Below are 21,082 nucleotides of genomic sequence, written 5' to 3' on the forward strand. Positions count from 1 at the left end.
ATTTGTCAGCTGACACTTTGACAGAATCCGTTAAAGGCGGTTGCCTGATCTTAAATGAAATGATTGCACTATTCCTTCCGGAATATCAAATACTCTACAGCAGGATTTCCGAAACTGCTGTTCTGGGGAAGTGCATAAGTGCTCCGCAAAAAACTATTAATAACATGTTTGTTTTTTTTTTTTTACTTTTGACGATACAGATTATTTTTAAAAATATTATTATGATTTCCGTGTAATTAGCTACGGTCGGTTTGAAATTGAAGTAATCCCTGAATAAAGCAAGTTTTTATCATTTTTTTAAATTTTATTGACCTTTAAAATAAACAAGGTGTTCCATCAAAGTACCAGGATTATAAAGTGCTCCCTCAGAGAAAAGCTTTCTGAACTCCAGCTCGAAGATGGCCGAAGAAACGTGGTTCCATTACACCCTCAATGTGCCTAAACGAAAGACAACAGAGAATAAGCAGTCATTATACGGCTTGATACTGTATTGTTGCGTATAAGCTTATACCAGCTTTATTGAATTCATCAGTACATATGCAAACAACCGCTTTAATTTAAACTTTAGATTTACTTTTACAGCGTCAGGACGTGAGTACTACATCCAATGTAAAAAAAAATTTCCAGAGCCGTTTTACGTTTTCAGTTTGCAAGGGGAAGAGCGGCGAACGGCGAAATAATGTTGAGATTGCTCTAGGTAGATTTGCTACTCATCAATACGCGCGTCCACTACATGTCCTGGCTTTCTACAAACTAATACTGAATTAATACGCCTCTGTGTATGCTAGGGAATGATCGGAATTCGGTTTGCGAATATAAAACTTTTTTTCTTGTGAAGCAATAGGCATAGTATGTAAGAATGACTGAATACTGTGTAAAACTACAGTGATGCGTTAAGATACGGTGCTTCACATAGGGCTGTCATACGTCTGGCTTTCCCTGGATTTGTTCTGGTTTTGAGGGCGTCTGTGCGAGATGTATGAGGGCAGCTATACAACTTCCTGGAGGAAACCCCGATCTTCTTTTTGCGCCAAGAGAAATTCGATTGATTGGCAATAAATAAATTTTAATAAATCTTAGTTAAAATTCACTAAATGAAGGCTGACACGTCAGTAGTTTCGTGCGTTTTTTATTTAAAAAAAGAAGAGCAGCAAACACTCTTATATACTCTCCTGTGCATATATTTTCCATACTACTTTATTAAGAACAAAAGAAACCGCCGACAATCGTCGATCACATACATCACGCCGCCCGCCAGCCATCACCCAACTTGTGGTCGATGGAGGTTGTGTGTCCGGGAAAATAATCCGATTTGACCCAGATGCCCTGGTTTCCCGAAGTCTTTGTCCAGGGTCGGCATTTAAGAGATAGCAGGCCTCACTGCGTGTGCAGTAACGCTCCGCGAAGTTCATTTACATTCATTTCTGTGGTTTGATATTTGAATAGTGTCAGATCATTTACTATTTTCTAAAATAACGTTTACCTGGGACATGTAAACTACTATTATTTCTGTGTAATAAGTCAGCCACTTAATTGGGAAATACGACTACTTGTTTCCCAAATTCGTTGTACAATACCCCTCGCTCTTCTTTCCTGTACTTTTCACGTACCGCCACCAGAATCATGTGGTTGAAGTCGGCTACTTTAAAAGTTTCCTCGGGGTAAATCAGATTGTTGTTGTTGTGGTCTTCGGTCTGGTTTGATGCAGCTCTCCATGCTACTCCATCCTGTGCAAGCTTCTTCACCTCCCAGTACCTACTGCAGCCTACATCCTTCTGAATCTGCTTAGTGTATTCATCTCTTGGTCTCCCTCTACGATTTTTACCCTCCACACTGCCCTCCAGTACTAAACTGGTGATCCCTTGATGCCTCAGAACATGTCCTACCAACCGATCCCATCTTCTGGTCGAGTTGTGCCACAAACTCCTCTTCTCACCAATTCTATTCAATACCTCCTCATTAGTTATGTGATCTACCCATCTAATCTTCAGCATTCTTCTGTAGCACCATATTTCGAAAGCTTCCATTCTATTCTTGTCTAAACTATTTATCGTCCACGTTTCACTTTCATACATGGCTACACTCCATACAAATACTTTCAGAAATGACTTCCTGACACTTAAATCTATACTCGATGTTAACAAATTTCTCTTCTTCAGAAACGCTTTCCTTGCCATTGCCAGTCTACATTTTATATCCTCTCTACTTCGACCATCATCAGTTATATTGCTCCCTAAATAGCAAAACTCCCTTACTACTTTAAGTGTCTCATTTTCTAATCTAATTCCCTCAGCATTACCCGACTTAATTCGACTACATTCCATTGTCCTTGTTTTGCTTTTGTTGATGTTCATCTCGTACCCTCCTTTCAAGACACTGTCCATTCCGTTCAACTGCTCTTCCAAGTCCTTTGCTGTCTCTGACAGAATTACAGTGTCATCGGCGAACCTCAAAGTTTTTATTTCTTCTCCATGAATTTTAATACCTACTCCGAACTTTTCTTTTGTTTCCTTTACTGCTTGCTCAATATACAGATTGAATAGCATCGGGGAGAGGCTACAACCCTGTCTCACTCCCTTCCCAACCACTGGTTCCCTTTCATGTCCATCGACTCTTATAACTGCCATCTGCTTTCCGTACAAATTGTAAATAGCCTTTCGCTCCCTGTATTTTACCCCTGCCACCTTCAGAATTTGAAAGAGAGTATTCCAGTCAACATTGTCAAAAGCTTTCTCTAAGTCTACAAATGCTAGAAACGTAGGTTTGCCTTTCCTTAATATTTCTTCCAAGATAAGTCGTAGGGTCAGTATTGCATCACGTGTTCCAACATTTCTACGGAATCCAAACTGATTTTCCCCGAGGTCGGCTTCTACCAGTTTTTCCATATTACCCTTAACTTTTGTCCTGCGGAAATGGCTCGGAAAACATGCCTGTCCTAGACGCATCCTAGTGATGGATGTAATCCTGAAAGAAAATAAACTCTCTTGACATGATATATTACTGGGCACCCTCATTACATAGTTCTACCAGTTGTTGCTATATTCCAGGATCTTTTCTCAGAAACTCCAGATGTTCTGCTGCAGCCATGTGTTCCTGTTTACGTTTCAATGATTAACGAAACAGCAGTAGTTGAATAATTGTACTATTCGAAAGATCGCAGAGAGCAGGGGGCCGCATCTGTGTGATTTGTCGGCTAGCCCTCCCCAATGATTATCTGACTGAGCCAGCGTGGCTGCCGGCAGTCGCCCTATGCAAACGCTGGGCTATTTCCGGAAACAGCGGTGGACGCTACAGCACCGCTAGCAGCACTGCTGCACCTCGCAGTTTGCGCCTATTCTGCGTTGCCTGCCGCTCTCAAGAGGGTTCTCAATAAAGGATCACATACCTCTTTCTCTGAAATTTCGCTACAGTTATCGTTTCATTCAAGGAAAAAAACTCACTCCTCTGCAGGATAATTATTACTCAAATGGAGCACCGAAAGTATGTGAGAACTTGTCACTGTTTTTCATTGATTTTTACGATTGAGGTTACTCAGCCACATACTACCTTGCAACCTCAAAAGGTAGGATGACAGGCCTCCTCAAACTGATTGCTACATCCTATGTTATCACCAGCTTTCTGACTGGTCTGGTGCGGCACGCTACTATTTCCTATCCTGTCGCAATGTCTTCGACTCAGAGAAACATATAACCCCAACGTCCTCAGTTACACTCTAAAATTAAAAAAAAAAAAAAAAAAAAAAAAGCGTCGCCCCACGGAGGAATTATCCAGCATGAAACTTCCTGGCAGATTAAAACTGTGTGCCGGACCGAGACTCGAACTCGGGACCTTTGCCTTTCGCGGACAAGTGTTCTACCAACTGAGCTACCCAAGCACGACTCAGGCCCCGTCCTCACAGCTTTACTTCTGCCACTACCTCGTCTCCTACCTTCCAAACTTTACAGAAGCTCTCCTGCGAACCTTGCAGAACTATCACTCCTGAAAGAAAGGAGACGAGGTACTGGCAGAAGTAAAGCTGTGAGGACGGGGCGTGAGTCGTGCTTGGGTAGCTTAGTTGGTAGAGCACTTGCCCGCGAAAGGCAAAGGTCCCGAGTTCGAGTCTCGGTCCGGCACACAGTTTTAATCTACCAGGAAGTTTCATATCAGCGCACACTCCGCTGCAGAGTGAAAATCTCGTTCTGGAAACATCCCCCAGGCTGTGGCTAAGCCATGTCTCCGCAATATCCTTTCTTTCAGGAGTGCTAGTTCTGCAAGGTTCGCAGGAGAGCTTGTGTAAAGTTTGGAAGGTAGGAGACAAGGTACTGGCAGAAGTAACGCTGTGAGGACGGGGCGTGAGTCGTGCTTGGGTAGCTTAGTTGGTAGAGCACTTGCCCGTGAAAGGCAAAGGTCCCGAGTTCGAGTCTCGGTCCGGTACACAGTTTTAATCTGCCAGGAAGTTTCATATCAACGCACACTCCGCTGCAGAGTGAAAATCTCATTCTGGAAATTATCCAGCAGTTATTCAGCTTGGCATTGATTGATAAAGATGTCGGATGTCCTTCTAATGGATATTGCGCCAAATTCTGTCCAATTGGCAAGTTAGATCGTCAAAATTCCGAGGTGATGTTGGAGGGTCCTGCCCATAATGCTCCAAATTTTCTCTGTTGGGGAGAGATCCGGTGAGCTTGGTGGCCAAGGCAGGGTTTGGTAAGCATGAAGACAAACGGTAGACACACTTCCTATGTGTGAGCAGACATTATATTGCTAAAATGTAAGCCCAGAATGGCTTGCAATGAAGGGCAACAAGGCGTGGCATAGAATATTGTCGACATACCGGTGTGCTGTAAGGGTGCCACAGATGACAACCAACGAATTCCTGCTATGAAAATTAATGGTACCACAGACCATTCTTGGTTGTCAGGTTTTATGGTTGGCGACAGTCAGGTTGATATTCCACATCTCCAGACACATATTCCCTGACCATCGGGGCTCAGTTCGAAGACGAACTCATAACTGAAGACTATTCTACCTCAGACAATGAGATTCCAGGCCAAAGACGTGTCTGAAGACGCCCTGGACAATGGCGGGATACCAACCCGACTGTCACCCGCCATACGGCATGACAAGCGGAAGTAGTGGTCTGGGGTTCCATTTCTTTTCATAGCATGACCCCATTGGTTGTCATCTGTGGCATTTTTACAGCACAGCAATACATCGATGATATTTTTTGCCCCATTTTGTTGCACTCCATGTCAAGTCATCCTTGTCTTACATTTTAGCAAGGTAATGCCCATTCATACGTGGCAAGAGTGTCTACTGCTTGTCTTCACGCTTGCCAAATCCTACCTAAGCCAACAAAATGGTTCAAATGGCTCTGAGCACTATGGGACTTAACATCTGAGGTCATCAGTCCCCTAGAACTTAGAACTACTTAAACCTAACCAACCTAAGGACATCGCACACATCCATGCCCAAGGCAACATTCGAACCTGCGACCGTAGCGGTCGCGCGGTTCCAGACTGAAGCGCCTAGGACAGCTCGGCCACTGTGGCCGGCTCTAGGCCAACAAGGTCGCCGGGCCTAACCTCCAACTGAGAAAGTTTGGAGCATTATGGGGACGGTCCTCCCACACCACCTCGGCATTTTGACGATCTAACTCGCCAATTGGACAGAATTTGGCGCAATATCCATTAGAAGGACATCCAACATCTTTATCAATCAATGCCAAGCTGAATAACTGCTGGATAATTCCCAGAATGAGATTTTCACTCTGCAGCAGAGTGTGCGCTGATATGAAACATCCTGGCAGATTAAAACTGTGTGCCGGACCGAGACTCGAACTCGGGACCTTTGCCTTTCGCGGGCAAGTGCTCTACCAACTGAGCTACCCAAGCACGACTCACGCCCCGTCCTCACAGCGTTACTTCTGCCAGTACCTTGTCTCCTACCTTCCAAACTTTACAGAAGCTCTCCTGCGAACCTTGCAGAACTAGCACTGACGATCTAACTCGCCAATTGGGCGGAATTTGATACGATATACCTTCGGAGGACATCCAACAACTTTATCAATCAACGCCAACTTGAATAAGTGCTTTATAAGGCTCATAGATCGATCAATGCTTTCTTGACTTGCTCAACTCGTGAAGCTCTTTCTCTTGAGTAACTCATCCCATTTTTCTGAAAGGGTCAAACTGTCAAACTGTTAACAGATGGTACTATTGGGATGAGTTGCGAAGTCTGCAAAAAAATGTGAGAAGAAAACAGCCTGAAATGTGGCAAGACAATTCATGGCTCTTGCATCACAATAACACACCCACACATTCAACCCGTTGGTGCATGACTATTGCACAAAAATTGAAATCACTGTGCTGTCTCATCCTCCGTACTCTCCAGACCTGGCCCCTATGGACATTTTTTGTTTTCAAAGTTGAAAGCCCCACTGAAAGGACGAAGATTTGTAATGATAGATGATATAAAATTCACAGATGGCACTTCACAAAATCCATCAAGTGGCCTACCAAGACTGCTTCCAGAAGTGGAAGCAGTGTTTGGAATGGTGCCTTAATTGTGGAGGAGAATATTTCAACAAAGACCATGCACAAAAATAAAAGGTAAGCATAAAAAAATTTTGTGGACAAAGTTCAGGAATTTTGTGGACAAACCTCTTACATGGGTACTTTTCAAAGAAAATAGTTTCCATCATCTGTAGCAAAACATGAATATTTATGCTACATTGCTACTAGTCATGCAACTTCATAATGAACACTTCTACTGGCTGTGTAGCCATCAGGAATTCTCAATCCTATCATTCTGAGGTGATTCTTGGAGGAATAAACAAGTATATAAATTGAATCTGGATAACTGGACAAATTGTACTGGTAAATAATGCAGAATTTTTTTACTTTGTCCTGAATTGGCACAGATATGCAATTTCTTGTTTTTCATTTGATGGGGCTTTGTTGAATAACTTTGCACCAGAATATGTAATTTAAATCTGGACCCTAGACAAGAAGGTAAAGTTTACATTAAGATTAATTTTATCCCCTCCATTGTACAAATTCCAGTTCAGCTAAAATAGCTTTTATTATTAACACTGACCCTTCAGGAGTAAATGTGCTGATGAACAAATGTAAGTATTACAGGAATCATAGAGAGGTCTATGCAAGATATTCAGTTATCTACTTTACATAATCTGCTATTCTTATAGCTCCCTGTTGCTGAACAAATAATTTTTTTTTCTTTTAGTTGCGATGCCCCAAAGGCTGGAGAGAATTAAATGGGTCTGTACTTAGAGATGAGTTGACCTATCTACAGTTTTATAGCTGGGTGTTACTACAGCACACTTAAATCTGTCAGAAAATATGTCCTGAGTCATTGGGTGATTACAAACACAACCTAATGATAATGAAGTTTGAATTAGATTTTAATACTGTGTATAATTTTGATGCCAATTATCTGGCACTGTCACTCCGTTATCTTCCTTACAAGAAATTTCACAAACAATCGTAATGAATACAGCTTGACAAATTTATTCCCTTGTAATTAAAGACGGATTTGTAAAAAAAAAAATTAAAAAATATATATGTAACAACTCTTTGAAGAATATACAGAACAGTCATAGATAATATTGACCATATTAATGTTTTGCCATGATAAGTTTACCATTTTTACTGGCACTGTCACTACTGGAGAAAATTAGCACTAATTGGAGCATATTACTTTATCCCCACGTGCTGCCAATATTTCCGCATGTCACCTCTGATTTCATATATGCATAAACACGAGTATGGCACCAGGACTGCTGAAGGAGTCAGTACTGCTATGTGCTCACCACTCCTTTCTCCTAAGCACTCTTGATGTGGGGGGCAAGGCAGACTCCTGCCTCTCCCAACAGCCGTCGTGTAAAGGATTGGCTTATCACTGCCACAGCGTAGTAATTTTGCACGTCAGTTGTTGATTTATTTTAATGCATTTATGCATAAATTCTTTTGTTACAGATGGAAGTTCTCCACAATTTCAACCACTGCATCAGCAAGTGGAAGCTAGCAGTAACATCACCAGCAATCTGACATCATTGGTTTCAAGTCCACCTGTTCCGCACACAACAATGAACCAGACAGCATCTGAACAACTGGCTACATAAAGTGGTAAGAAAGAGCCCAAAATAATTCCATGCTGTTCATCATTTTGTAGATCTTGTTTTGAGACAGTTTCCACAAGGAATCCTCTGTAAAGAAATGAGTATATTCCACAATAGAATTAAGTAAGAGGAGTACATATTTATGGCACATCAATTTTTTTCTGTTTAACACCTACAGCATCACGTTGAATCTAAAAACAATGTCTTATTAAGTCATCCAACCAGCACAACTTGTGTTTGCAAATAAAATATAAGTGGATAGATAAAAAATCTGCTCACCAAGCAGCAGCAACAGAGCACACACATATAAAGGTTAAGGAAATTTGCAAGCTTTCAGAGCCAGTGGCTCCTTCTTCTGGCAGAGTGTTTTTAAGGAGAAGGAAGAGGGATGAAGACAAAGGACTGGCGAGGTTAAGGAAATGAGAAGTGAGTAGGAACACCAGGTCAGTGGAGACCTACTGGATGCCACGCAGAGTGCCCGTGCGGTTTGAGTCACCACGTCACGGATTGCGCGGGCTCTCCCACTGTAGGTTCAAATCCTCCCTCAGGCATGGATGTGTGTGTTGTTCTTTGCATATGTTTTAGTGTAAGTAGTGTGCAAGTCTGGGGAACAATGACTTCAGCAGTTTGGTCCTTTAGGAATCCACACAGATTTGAACATTTCAACCTACCGGATGGGATGTAACAGAAAGACCGATTGTTGGGGACTGCACTGAATTATATTTGAAAATATGAGAGCTTAGAGGTGGAAGACAGGGTTATAAGCAAGAGATAATTACTGACAAGAGATCATACAAGATTTATTAAGAACTGAAAGCGAAGTGCATCATATGTGGTAGAGGTGTGGGGAAAAAGGCTGATCAGAAAATTAAAGATATAGAAATGTAAATGGAAGAGATGAAATGAACAGTTATTGAGAAGAAATGCTAAGACCAAAGAAATCAAAGAACCCAATTTGGTCCATCAACACTACCTCAAAATAATCTCTTACAAGCCTTCCAAGAATCTCTAACATCCAGCATTGCTTCACAATCCTCTCTCAGGTCCCTACAACATAACTCCAAGCTGTCTTCTGCAGAACTCCAGGCTCTTGATTCCCTAAAAACTGATGACACTCTCATTATCCTCCCAGTGGACAAGGGATCTACCACTGTGGTACTTGACTGACAGGAGTTGTGAGTGAGGGTCTATGTCAACTGTCCAACACCTCAACATACAGCATCTGCCATCAGTATCCCAGCCCTGTAATACAAACTGACTGACAGTCCCTCCTAAAAACCTCACGCCCCTCACAAGGACTAATGCCTCAATCCATAGAACATCTTATGCCACACAAATCAAGTACCCCTACCTTCTACCTAAGATCCACAAACTCAGTCACCCTTGCCCTCCCACAGTTGCTGGGTTCAAAGCACCAAACCAATGTGTATCTGCCTTAGTTGGTCTACACCTGCAAACTATAGCTAAGACTTACTTCCCTTCTTAAAGACACTGACCATTTCCTATATCATCTTAAATCTGTGTCCATCCCACTCCCATCACACACCTTGCTTGTCACTCCCTCTATAACAACATCCCCTATGTGCTCTGTCAGTCGGCTGCCGAACATTACCTCACCCAGTGCCCACCTGATTCCAAATCTATGACATCCTTCCTGCTCAATTTAATTAACATCATACTTACCAACAACTACTTTACCTTTGACAGCAGGCATACAAACAGATCAGGGGCACAGCCCTGTGAACCAGGATGGCTCCTTCCGATGCCAACCTTTCAATTGTTTACTTGGAGGAGCTTTTCTGATATCCATAGGACATCAGGCCCTGGGTTTGTTTAGATACAATGATGTCACATTTGCAATATGGAAATTCTTGGAATCTCTAAATACATTCTTCAAATTAAATTTCAAATGGTCCTATTCCACGTCCCATGCCATTTCCCTTGATGCTGACTTCATCCTTATTGAGGGTCAAATATACACATCTGTTCACATAAGCGTACTAACAAACAACAGTACTTACATTCTGTCAGTTGCCATATTTTCGATGTCAAACATTCCCTCTCAATCAGCCTTGGCATTACATACTTACCTCACACACTTGTTTAAAATCATATTTCTCAGGCTATCACATGCAATCCTGGTACTGCTGATGCCTCCAAAAAACAACTTATGATTACATCTCTTGTCATTCAGTATTATACTGGTCTTTAATACAGCTACTTCAACACTGCAGTCATTTCCTGAAATAAGGTCCATTTTTCCCACCACAGAACAGCTTTTCGTCCCCCCATCCCCAAATCACCACAATATCCTAATCAGATCCAATACTCCTTCTACACCCATTTCCCTACCCTATTGCTCCTACCCCTATGACCATCCCCACTGTAAGATTTGCACTATGCACCCTCCTACCAGCCCTGCAAGTGGCAAAACTTACACTACCAAAGGCTGAGATATCTGAGACATCTATGCAAACATTTTACATTGATATGACTACCACAGAGTTGTCAGTCAGGATGAATGGACACAGACAGAGGGTGTACACTGGCAACACTCAATATCCTGTTGCAGAGCATGTTCTACAACATGACAGTCATGACCCTTGTGCCTATTTCACCACATATCCCATCTGGATTCTTCCTCCACACACTAGCTTCTCAGAAGTGGGAACTGGCATTACAACATGTCCTTATTTCTCGCCACTTACTTGGCCTTAATTTAGGTTTTCTTCCTCACCATTTCTTCTCAGTAACTATTCCTTTCTTCATTCCATTTTAATTTTCTATATCTTTTATTTTCTGACCTGTCTGAAACTCCCCCTCCCCCACCCCCATCCCCATCCCCACCACCAATCTCCATCACATACAACACACTCAGCTTTCTGCTCTTATTTACTTTTGCATGATCTTCTGTCAGCAGTTTATGTCTTGCTTATTACCCTATCTTACACCTCTAAGCTCTCAGGTTTTCTAATCTCATCCACTCCAAGCTTTTCATCCCATCCTGTCCAGTAGGTCTCCCCTGACCTGGGGTACTGAGTGACTTCTTCAAACTTTCCCCATTTCCTAAACCTTGCCAGTCCTTTTTCCTTCATCCCTCTTCTTTCTCTTTAAACCCCCCTACCACAAGGAGCCACTTGCCCAAAAACCTTGCAAATTTCTTTACCCTTTATATGTGTGTGTTCTGCCACCACTTGTTGAGCATATTTTTGTCCATATAATTACATCATAACCTGTATTTTGGATGATGCAGACATGTAAATATATGTAAGTACATACATAAATGATCCCCTAGAATTACAGTCACTGTTATTTAAGAGAGTCCTATACAGGGTACGAATACAGTGACAGTGGTTAGGACATTTATCAACATAAATTTTTAGATGTTTATAAAGAGTTATTCTAAATGATGGACCCATTTTCAAAATGTTGTATTTATTCAAGTACAAATCAAACTGAACAAGCTTTATGCCAATAAAAAGAGGAAGTTTCAAAGTTTTTTTCATAATGTTTGAAATCAATTTAAGAAACTGTAATTAATTAGTTTTTAAAAATTATTTAATAATTAGAAATGTGATAAATATTATGAATGTTCAATGTGGCCACCATTGGCTGCACGGCAAACATCGAAGTAGTAGCCAAATTCGTCCCACACAAGCGAAAGCGTATGTGCTGTTACTGAGTGCATGGCAGCAGTGATCAGGTTCCGCAGATTGTTCATAGTGGTTGGTACAGGTGGGACATAAACTGCTTCCTACACATAACCTCATAAGAAATAGTCGCAGGGTGTGAGATCAGGAGATCTCGGTGGCCAGAAGTGCAGAGCCAGGTCCTCAAGTCTTGTGTGACCAATCCAGTGCTGAGGGAGGCAGTCATTCAAAAAGCCTTGTACATTATGGTGTCAATGGGGCAGAGCTCCATCCTGTTGGAAAATGAAGTCCTGGGAATGTTCCATAACTTGAGGGAACAGCCATTGTTCCATCATGTCCAGGTATGTGATTCCTGTTACAGTTCTTTCCGCAAAGAAAAATGGTCCATAAACCTTTGTATGAGATATGGCACAGGACACGTTGATCTTCGGTGAGCCTCTTGCATGTTGCAACAGTGAATGTGGATTTTCCAAACCCCATATGCGAACATTGTGTCTGTTGACTTTTACATTAAGGTTGAATATCGCTTCATCACCAAAATTTACACGCTATAGAAACACGTCATCCTCCATCTTTGCTAGGACATAACCACAAAATGTGAGATGATTCTCTTTATCATTGGGGTTGACAGCCTGCACAAGTTGTAATCGGTAGGGTTTGTACAGCAAATGCCAACTCAGAACTTTCCATACAGTTGGCTGGGGTAATCCAAGTTCTTGTCTGGCTCTGCTGGTAGACTTAATGGGGCTGCACACAAAACTTTCTTGAATTCATTGGACATCATCCTCTGACACACACGGCTGGCATGTGCTTTTTCCTTTGCACACATTCCCAGTCTGTTTAAATTGCTTAAACTAATGGATAATACTTCTGCGAGTTGGTGCTGGAATACCAAATTTGGTACGAAATGCATGCTGCACTACAATTTGTGACTCACTTTTTGCAAACTCATAAACACAGAAAAGCTTGGGCTCCACAGTTGCCATCTCACTCACAACTGACAGTGAAACAGAATGACGGCCCTCCTGCCGTGTGAACTCTACCGGCCACTTCTGAAACCATCACTTCCCACCTGCCGCCACCCACCAAAAACTTTGAAACTTCCTCTTTTCATTGGGATATAGTTTGTTCATTTTCAATTTGTACTTGAATACATACAAATTTTTGAAAATGGGTCCATCATTTGGAATAACCCTGTATTGTTTGACGCTGACACCAGTACTGCATATAAATGTATACTGTCAGGAGGGATTGCATGACATAAAAGACAAACTGAAGTAAATTGGCAGCAGTAACAATTAGATGCAAAGCAAAAAAAGTTAATATGATGTAGTTTAAGAGTATAAAATACAATAATACATTAACAAATTTCAGCTTACCAGTGGCTGAATTTGATGAATACATAAACCTTTTACAGCTTACATCCTATTTTTCCAGGACAACAAACCCAAAAACAGTGGCTAAGAATGAAAAGAAAAAAATATTCCAATTTAGAATTGACTGACTGTCTTTCATCATTATCTTCCTTTCAAGCATTGCCCATTCAGAACTCACAAACAAAATTACTCCCATCTTTACCGAGGTCTTCCAACATCTCTTCTCCCACTTTGTAGTTCAGGATCTTCTGAGGAATTCTTTGACTTAGCAATCTCATGAGGAATTGTCTCAAATTTTCATATTTTTGAACTTTTTCATTCATGTTGAAAATATTTAATTCTGTCCTAATATCTCCATTTCTAATCATTCCTCTTTTTATGCAGCCTTTTGTTCTTCTCATGATTTTCTTTTCTGCTCTCTGAATTATTATTATTATTATTATTATTATTATTATTGTTGTTGTTGTTGTTGTTGTTAGTAGTAGTAGTAGTAGTAGTAGTAGTAGCAGTAGTAACCTGGCTTTCACTTTCATAAGATAAGACAGGAACTGCCATTACTTTATACAGAATTTCATAGTTGTTCCCTCCAAGATGAAGGCACCTGCAGTGGTGGGGGTGAGTTTGCATTCTTCAATTGAGTAGAAGAAAATCGGGCAGATAGCAATATCTAAATGTGGCAGCCTCATCACACAACTTAAGCCATGCAGCAGCTGGGGGTTGTAAAATTACTTACAGCTTCGGATACAGGACTGAATCAACTGTTTGTCTTTTGAGATAAAAATGAAAGCTATAACAACATAAATTACCCCAAAGAACCCACTTTTAAAAACTAATGATCTCTTCTACTTCACGTTTTTATCAGTCCTGTTTCCTCTAGAATATTTTCATATCATCAAATTATTTGGACTGTGGAACTTAAATTCAGGTAAACATTAATTTTCATATGAAATAGGCTCTAAGTTTTCTAGTAGAGGAGTACATACAAGTGATAGCATAGGCCTACTCTGAAATTAGTAAAGTTATCACTTGGAATAAAGTGGTAGATAAAAACAACACTTGAGAAGTTAAAGAGGAAGCGCATGGCTTTTACTTCACAGAAATTGATTTTCTACTAACACACACAACCTGATTTATAACATATCAAACAAGTGTGAGCAGATTAACACTAGTAGTTATTGCTTGTTAGTATACTTTACAAAAGTAGCTTGCAATTGCTCCTAATTTATAACTGAATGAATGAATAAATAACTGAAAGAGGAAAGACAACACTTTGTATGCAGGGGAAGGACTGGTTTTAATTCCTGTTCAGATTTATTTCTCTTTATCTTATTTTTCTTGTTGAGATAACATCATGTTATATTTCACACATAATGAATATTGTTCCCAAAAATGATAAAACCACAATGAACTAATTACAAAAATGTGAATGTGGACATTAGTTTGAAGAGTAATGAGTCCACAAGTCATTTATACTATTTTGTTACTAGTTTGTATTTATATACAGAGAGATTCAGCTATGCTGTTATCCTCATGTTTAAAATATTGTAATTCTATTTCCACTCAAATTACTTGTGAAAAAGTCCTCACTAGATAACATAGTCTCTTTCCATAGCTACATCAATAGCACATATATTGCTATCATCTTTGCTTTTCATATACAGCTACAGTAATTTCTCCTGCTAGTATCAGAGTTATAAATGAGACAAATTTAACAGCATATCACTCTTCAAAATTCTAATAGTTCTTTTGGAAAAATTCTAACACTCAGCCAAGATTTATTCATTTTGAACTTGAAAATGATTGATGTCTTATTAGGAAGTTCTTGTTATATGGAACTGTTGCTTCATTGTGAGCAGGCAATCCAGCTTTACGCAGCTTAGAGATCTTCTTACAAAAGTGGAACAGTGGAGAAAACCTGATAATAATCATACAGAGCTACATGTGGTGGGACTGTCATACCAGATGGAAGGGAACAGATATGGCATCTAAGGATGATTCACCAGTGAACTACAGTAACAGTTATGCTCGTGTTTCTGTAAGAGCCCTGAAAGAAAGGTGCTCATCAAAAATTGAACAGATTTGTAAAACGGGATTGACATATAAAGATTCCTAAACAATACTTCGCATCATGAGTTTAATGTCAGGATACACTTATGCTGTAAATTTAAATCAACAACAGCAACAAAAAGGCAACCACAGAACAATGCGGTAAGATCATAAACACTTCCTTCAAATTTCATTTATGTTTTCAAGTTTTTGAAATATCAAGTGCCCACGTCAGTACATGTTTGCAGGCATGATTTATGGACAAACCGAAGATATTCCTCTGATATCACTGCACATTCAGCAACAAGTGATGTTTTAAATCCTCCTGGGTCATTAGAGCTTGTCCAAGTGTGATCAAAAAGTAATGAGAGCTGTTTTTTTTCTTAAAGATTTTTTGTTTATTCAACATCAACATCGTCCCCTTCAAAATAATTCCCTTCAGATATAACACATGTGCCAATGCTTCTTCCACACTTGTAAGCACTTCTGGAACTCACTTTTCATTATTGTGTTCAGTTCCTTCAGAAAATTTGTTTTTATCTCTTCAGTGATGGCGAAACAACATTGTTTCATGGTTCTCGTTTTGTTGTTTTGCCAAAAAATCATGAACAAGCAGTGATATGTGAGGGGGGACATGCAATTTCCACAAGTTGTTTTGCCACAATTCTGGTCATTTTCATCAAACTGCTTCGTGTGAACCATAAGACAGGAAATCAGGATGCATTATCCAATTGTAATTGAAGAAAGCAGCAAGAAGAACCTTCATATGTGATCGAATTTCATCAAATTGTTTTTCAGTCTAGGTTCTTCGGGCAGTTCCTCCTATTGGGATGATTGGGCCTTAAGTTTCCTCACATCCATATACCTTTGTTTCATCACCAATAATAGCTTTCTTTAGAAGTTCTGTTTCATTGAATTCATTCAGCAATTCCTGAGCGATAGCTACGCAATTTCATTTTTAGTCAAAATTGAACAATTTCAGAACAAACTTCGCTGCTAGACATTTCATGCCCAAAACATCCAAACAAATTGCTTGTCATGAGCCAAAAGATATGCTGTCGTCATCAGAAACCTCTCTGATGGTGATTCGGCTATTTTTTCAGAACCATTTTCTTTACTTCTCCCCCATTGATGTCAGTAACAGACATGCTAGGGTATCAAGGGTGATTGTCATCTTCAATGTCTTCTCGAACCTCTCTGAAACTTTTATACCACTTGTCTTATTTTCCAAGTAGATTCACCAAAAGCCAGTCAACATTTCAAACATGGTGCTGTGCTTTATTCCATTTATCAAACAAAGTGTAATGCAAATTCTTTGATCCATCTTTTTCAAAAGTAAAAATTCACAAAGCACCGGAAAGCATGTATAAGCTTTTCGACTGTCAACAATAAAATAAATATTCAAAATAGCTGGAAATGCAAACACATATCAGGAACGTGTATACCAACAAGGTAACAATTTTTCTGGGGAAACCAAGTGCATAAAGCCTGCAAAATTAAAAAAATTCCATTACTTTTTACCAAACCTCGTACACAGACTTCACATTTGAGTTTACCCCAAGAGAGAAAAGCCAATGGGACCAAATTAGCCTAGTGTCAGAAAATTCAATTACACTTTCATGTACTATCCAGCAAACAGGAAAGGGCTGGGTGTATGATCTCGTAGCCACAACTGAGTAGTGATACAGGTAAACATCATGCTGTTACCAAATACATCTATGTATTTCAAGTGATAATTCCTGTAGGAGAGCCAACAGCACTTTGGTAAGAAACTGTGAGTATCTTTTATGCATTAGGATTTCTTTAGTGACGTAAGGATAAATCGTGTGGTCTCCAATACTGCCCACACGAAATGTTCACACTATGCTGTCTCTGACGTTCAATGTGTTTCAGCCAGTGCAGATTCACTGTGGCCCTATGAAGCATATTTCTTATATTCAACTTTCCATAATTTGTAGTGGTAGCTTCATCAGTGAAGAAAATTCCTTGACGAAGGGGACGAAACCAGGAAAACCAGGTGATAGAATTCCATGTGTCTTCCACAATCCTCCTGGTTAATCTGCTGGTGAAGTGGTACATGGTACAGATGAAAGGTGCTTTCACATAGAATCTGAACATTGCTAGGCTGACATTCCAGAGACAGTGGCAATTTCCCTGAAGTTAACTTGTGCATTGTAAACAACTACCAGAACATCTGTTTCATTTGTTCTGCTCATTGCAAGTTAGCTCCTTACCTTTTGCATAATATTCCAATGCCCTTTCAATAACAATTTTTTGCACATTAAGGCAGTGTCATTCTTGTTGGCAACCATCTGCCTGGATACCTTTTCGCATAGAACTCAACTGTTGTCTTTGCGTTTCTTCAGTGCTCACTGTAAAAAAGGAAGCATATCCAGTTTTTTCTCTTGGTTTGTGAAAGAAATTTATTTTTTTCAAACTAACTAGCATGTGTACAACACAGAATAAAAACAAAATTCCACTGTGCCCCTATTTTACAGGTACTGTGGCAGTGCAACCCAATGTTTCCTCAATGTCCGATGCGAAGTATTTCCTTATTTGGGTATGAAATCATGAACTTCGCATAAGAAAACTATTGGTTTCATGTTCACAAGTAAGTTTCAAGTTCTAAATATTGTAATTACCTAAAAACTAGTAAGCAGATTCTGAAGAGTGAAAACTGTTGAATCTCTCTGTTTTAGAAATATGGTGCTATCTGCAGAAATAAATAGTTTGATTTAAAAATGCAATGTTAATACCAACATCCACGTAATTAATATAGCTCTGTAAGTAGACTATATATCTTTTAGCAAGTAATTTCTCGAATTTCATCAAGGTGAAAACAGAAATGGTTCCAGATATACACTGATGGCAAAAAAAGTCACAACACCAAGAAAGAGTTGTGCAACACAAATGAAAGTTGGTAAGTGCGTTTCAAATTTTACACCAGTCACACAAGAGCGGCACTAGTAGCACTACTACGAGAATGCTAGTCAAGTTTGCTATAAATGCATGCTGTAATGGTTGTGAATATTAATTACCTTTGAGATTTGATAAGGTGAGTTGGTCAATCAAGAATGCCCTTAAGGTGACAACACTTTGCCAAGTCTGGATGAGGCCTTGTAATAGGATATGAGAAGCTGAATGTTCCCTCTGCGGTATTGTAGAAAGACTTGGCAGGAATGTAGCCACTGTACATGTATGCTGGCAATGGTGGCCATGGAACATACAGTCCCAAGAAGACCGGGCTCTGGACAGCCACATAGTACTACTGACAGGGAAGACCACCGTGTTCAGCGTAAGGCTCTGGTGCATCATACTGCATCTGCAGCAGCAATCCGAGCAGCAGCTGACACTACAGTGACCCAGTGAACTGTTCCAAATCAATACTTCAAGGACATCTCTCAACCAGATGTTCTGTAGTGTGCATTCCACTAACCCCAAAGCACCACCATTTGCGACCTCAGTGGTGTCAAGCAAGAGCTCTTTGGAGGGCAGGGTGGAGGTCTGTTGTGTTTTCTGATGAATGCTGGTTCTGCAAGTGATGGCCGTGTATTGCTTAGGAGGAGGCCAGTTAAGGGCCTGCACCCAGCCTGTCCGCATGCTAGAAACAGTGGATCCACACCTTGAGTTTTTGCCTGGAGTGCAATTTTGTATGACAGTAGGAGCACTCTTGTGTTATTCCACATGCCCTGACTGCAAATCTACACATCAGTCTGGTGATTTGACCTTTTCTGCTGCCATTCACGAACAGCATTCCAAGGGACATTTTCCAATAGGATAATGCTTGCCCACACATCACTGTAGTAAACCCAACAAGCTCTACAGAGTGTCATCACGTTGCTTTGGCCTGCTCAATAACCAAGTACGTCTTCAATCAAGCACATACAGGACACCATCAGACAGCAACCCCAACATCATTCACTAACAGTACTAGCCATCCCTGTACTGACTGACTATCCCACAAACTGACATCTGGCACCTGTACAACACAATGCAGGCACATTTGCATGCATGTATTCAACATTCTGGCAGTTACACCACTTATTAATGTACCAGCATTTCACATCTGCAGTAGCTTATCTCGCACTTACCTTAACCTGTGATCTAGCAGTGTTAATTACTTAAATATGTTACCTAGACAAATGTATTCCCAAAATTTCACTATTCTACATTAATTATGTTTTGGTACTGCTTTTTTTCCATCAGTGTATTTGATGTGAACAGCTTAGCTGAACCCCACTGTACACTACTATACTTCAGTCAATAAGGTAATAAGAAAGTACAGGCAATATAAATATATATTAAGAGATGATTCACACAGGAAACTGAAATGCAGTACCATGCACACAGGATCATCTTCCAGAATTAATGCATAAATTAAGTTGTCCTGTTTTACTGCACAGACAGTATATTATTATTGTTTTTTTTTTCTTTGTGTAAAATGACTTTGACTCAAATAAAAGAAATCTCACTAAGCGTCTGTTTATAAATCCCTCATAATCAAGGTATTCCGTATCACCACATTTCTGTAATGAAAATAAATTACCCCATATTTCTACTAAATTTCCAAGAATGCTTAACTTTTATATATGTTACACACCACTATCACTCATCACAAATTGTATACTTGGCACATTTAATCTGGTCATGAATCTCATTTACAGGCTGCTGCAATAAACTGATGCTGCTCAGGATGCTGGACAAAAAATCAAGAAAATGCAGAGAGACAACTAGAATATTAATCATAAATCATAACTTTGATACTGGAGATTTACAGAGGTTTTTAAGTTGTGGATGCTTGTGATATGATGAAGTAATTCCATGGCATCAAGACTGATAATTATTTAGTGCGACTGAAAATCCTTATAGTGCTTCAAACTTAGGCTACAGTATCATTTTTGTCCCCTCCTTATGATTTTTTTACCTTATTTAATGTAAGTTTGTTGTGGATGTCACATTATATTTAGACTGTTAAGTTTTTTGTACTCTAATCTTAGTATCAACAACAGTTAAGACCACTATTGCAGATCTTCATGTAAAAAATTGAAATATATATAATGCTGAAGCAATCAGCACAATTTTAAAGGAGACAATAGGGAAACAATAAAATAATGTAGCAGTGAAATATTTTTAATGTTTTATATGCTGTGAAGACTATGAAGATAATGTTACCGCTCTACTACTATGTAAATTAAATAACTGCATTTTGATGGAATTAAAAAACATGAAAATTTTAAAATATCCAGTTCCATAAAAGATAAGTTAAATATTAGCATAAAACACACACACACACACACACACACACACACACACACACACACACAGAGAGAGAGAGAGAGAGAGAGAGAGAGAGAGAGAGAGAGAGAAATGGATGGTTGTGGGAACACTTTACTATACTGTGTTGTGTTATGTGCATGTCTTTTTAAAGACACAGTAATTCTTTCGTCTGCATGAAAATTTCTCCTAATTCTAAGGTGAAACAGTTTTATAAAAACTATGTTAGTTGTTGATTGTTACACAATTTTTAATAAATACATAGAATTTTTTTTACTGTTTTAACACAACTGTCAGCGTTTTCTGAATCATTTACTTCCATCACTGCTAAACCACTGCCTCCATATCACCATCATTACTTCGTGTTAACTGTAAATAATATGGCAAAATAATATTTTAGAAGTTAACTCCTTTCACATCAGAGAACCACATATGACATCATTTAAATCTGCAGTTTTTTTAAGTTTGAAAATAAGAATTTGTCATAGCGTATGAGCAGTTTCTTGAGGTCTGCAAGGAGAAGTGGTCACAAGCACTTCTCCATATGATACATGCAACAACAGTGCAGGAATGTAACAAACGTCTGAAGGGTACATTTCTAGATGCACCCTTCTATT

At 39.6% G+C, this 21,082-nt stretch overlaps 1 protein-coding gene across 1 annotated transcript in view; it reads left to right on the top strand.

The window, feature by feature from the left end:
- LOC124581857 overlaps nt 1-20,755 on the top strand; it is a 379,210-nt gene extending 358,455 nt beyond the window's left edge. The window contains exons 4-6 of the mRNA XM_047131302.1: nt 7,977-8,126; nt 17,690-17,802; nt 19,856-20,755. Coding sequence (XP_046987258.1) covers nt 7,977-8,122 — 146 coding nt within the window. The 3' untranslated portion in view covers nt 8,123-8,126; nt 17,690-17,802; nt 19,856-20,755. The remainder of the gene's footprint in view (nt 1-7,976; nt 8,127-17,689; nt 17,803-19,855) is intronic.
- The last annotated feature ends 327 nt before the right edge of the window (nt 20,756-21,082 follow it).

The sequence above is a fragment of the Schistocerca americana genome, chromosome 1 (genome assembly GCF_021461395.2).
Source record: "Schistocerca americana isolate TAMUIC-IGC-003095 chromosome 1, iqSchAmer2.1, whole genome shotgun sequence".
NCBI lineage: Eukaryota > Metazoa > Arthropoda > Insecta > Orthoptera > Acrididae > Schistocerca > Schistocerca americana.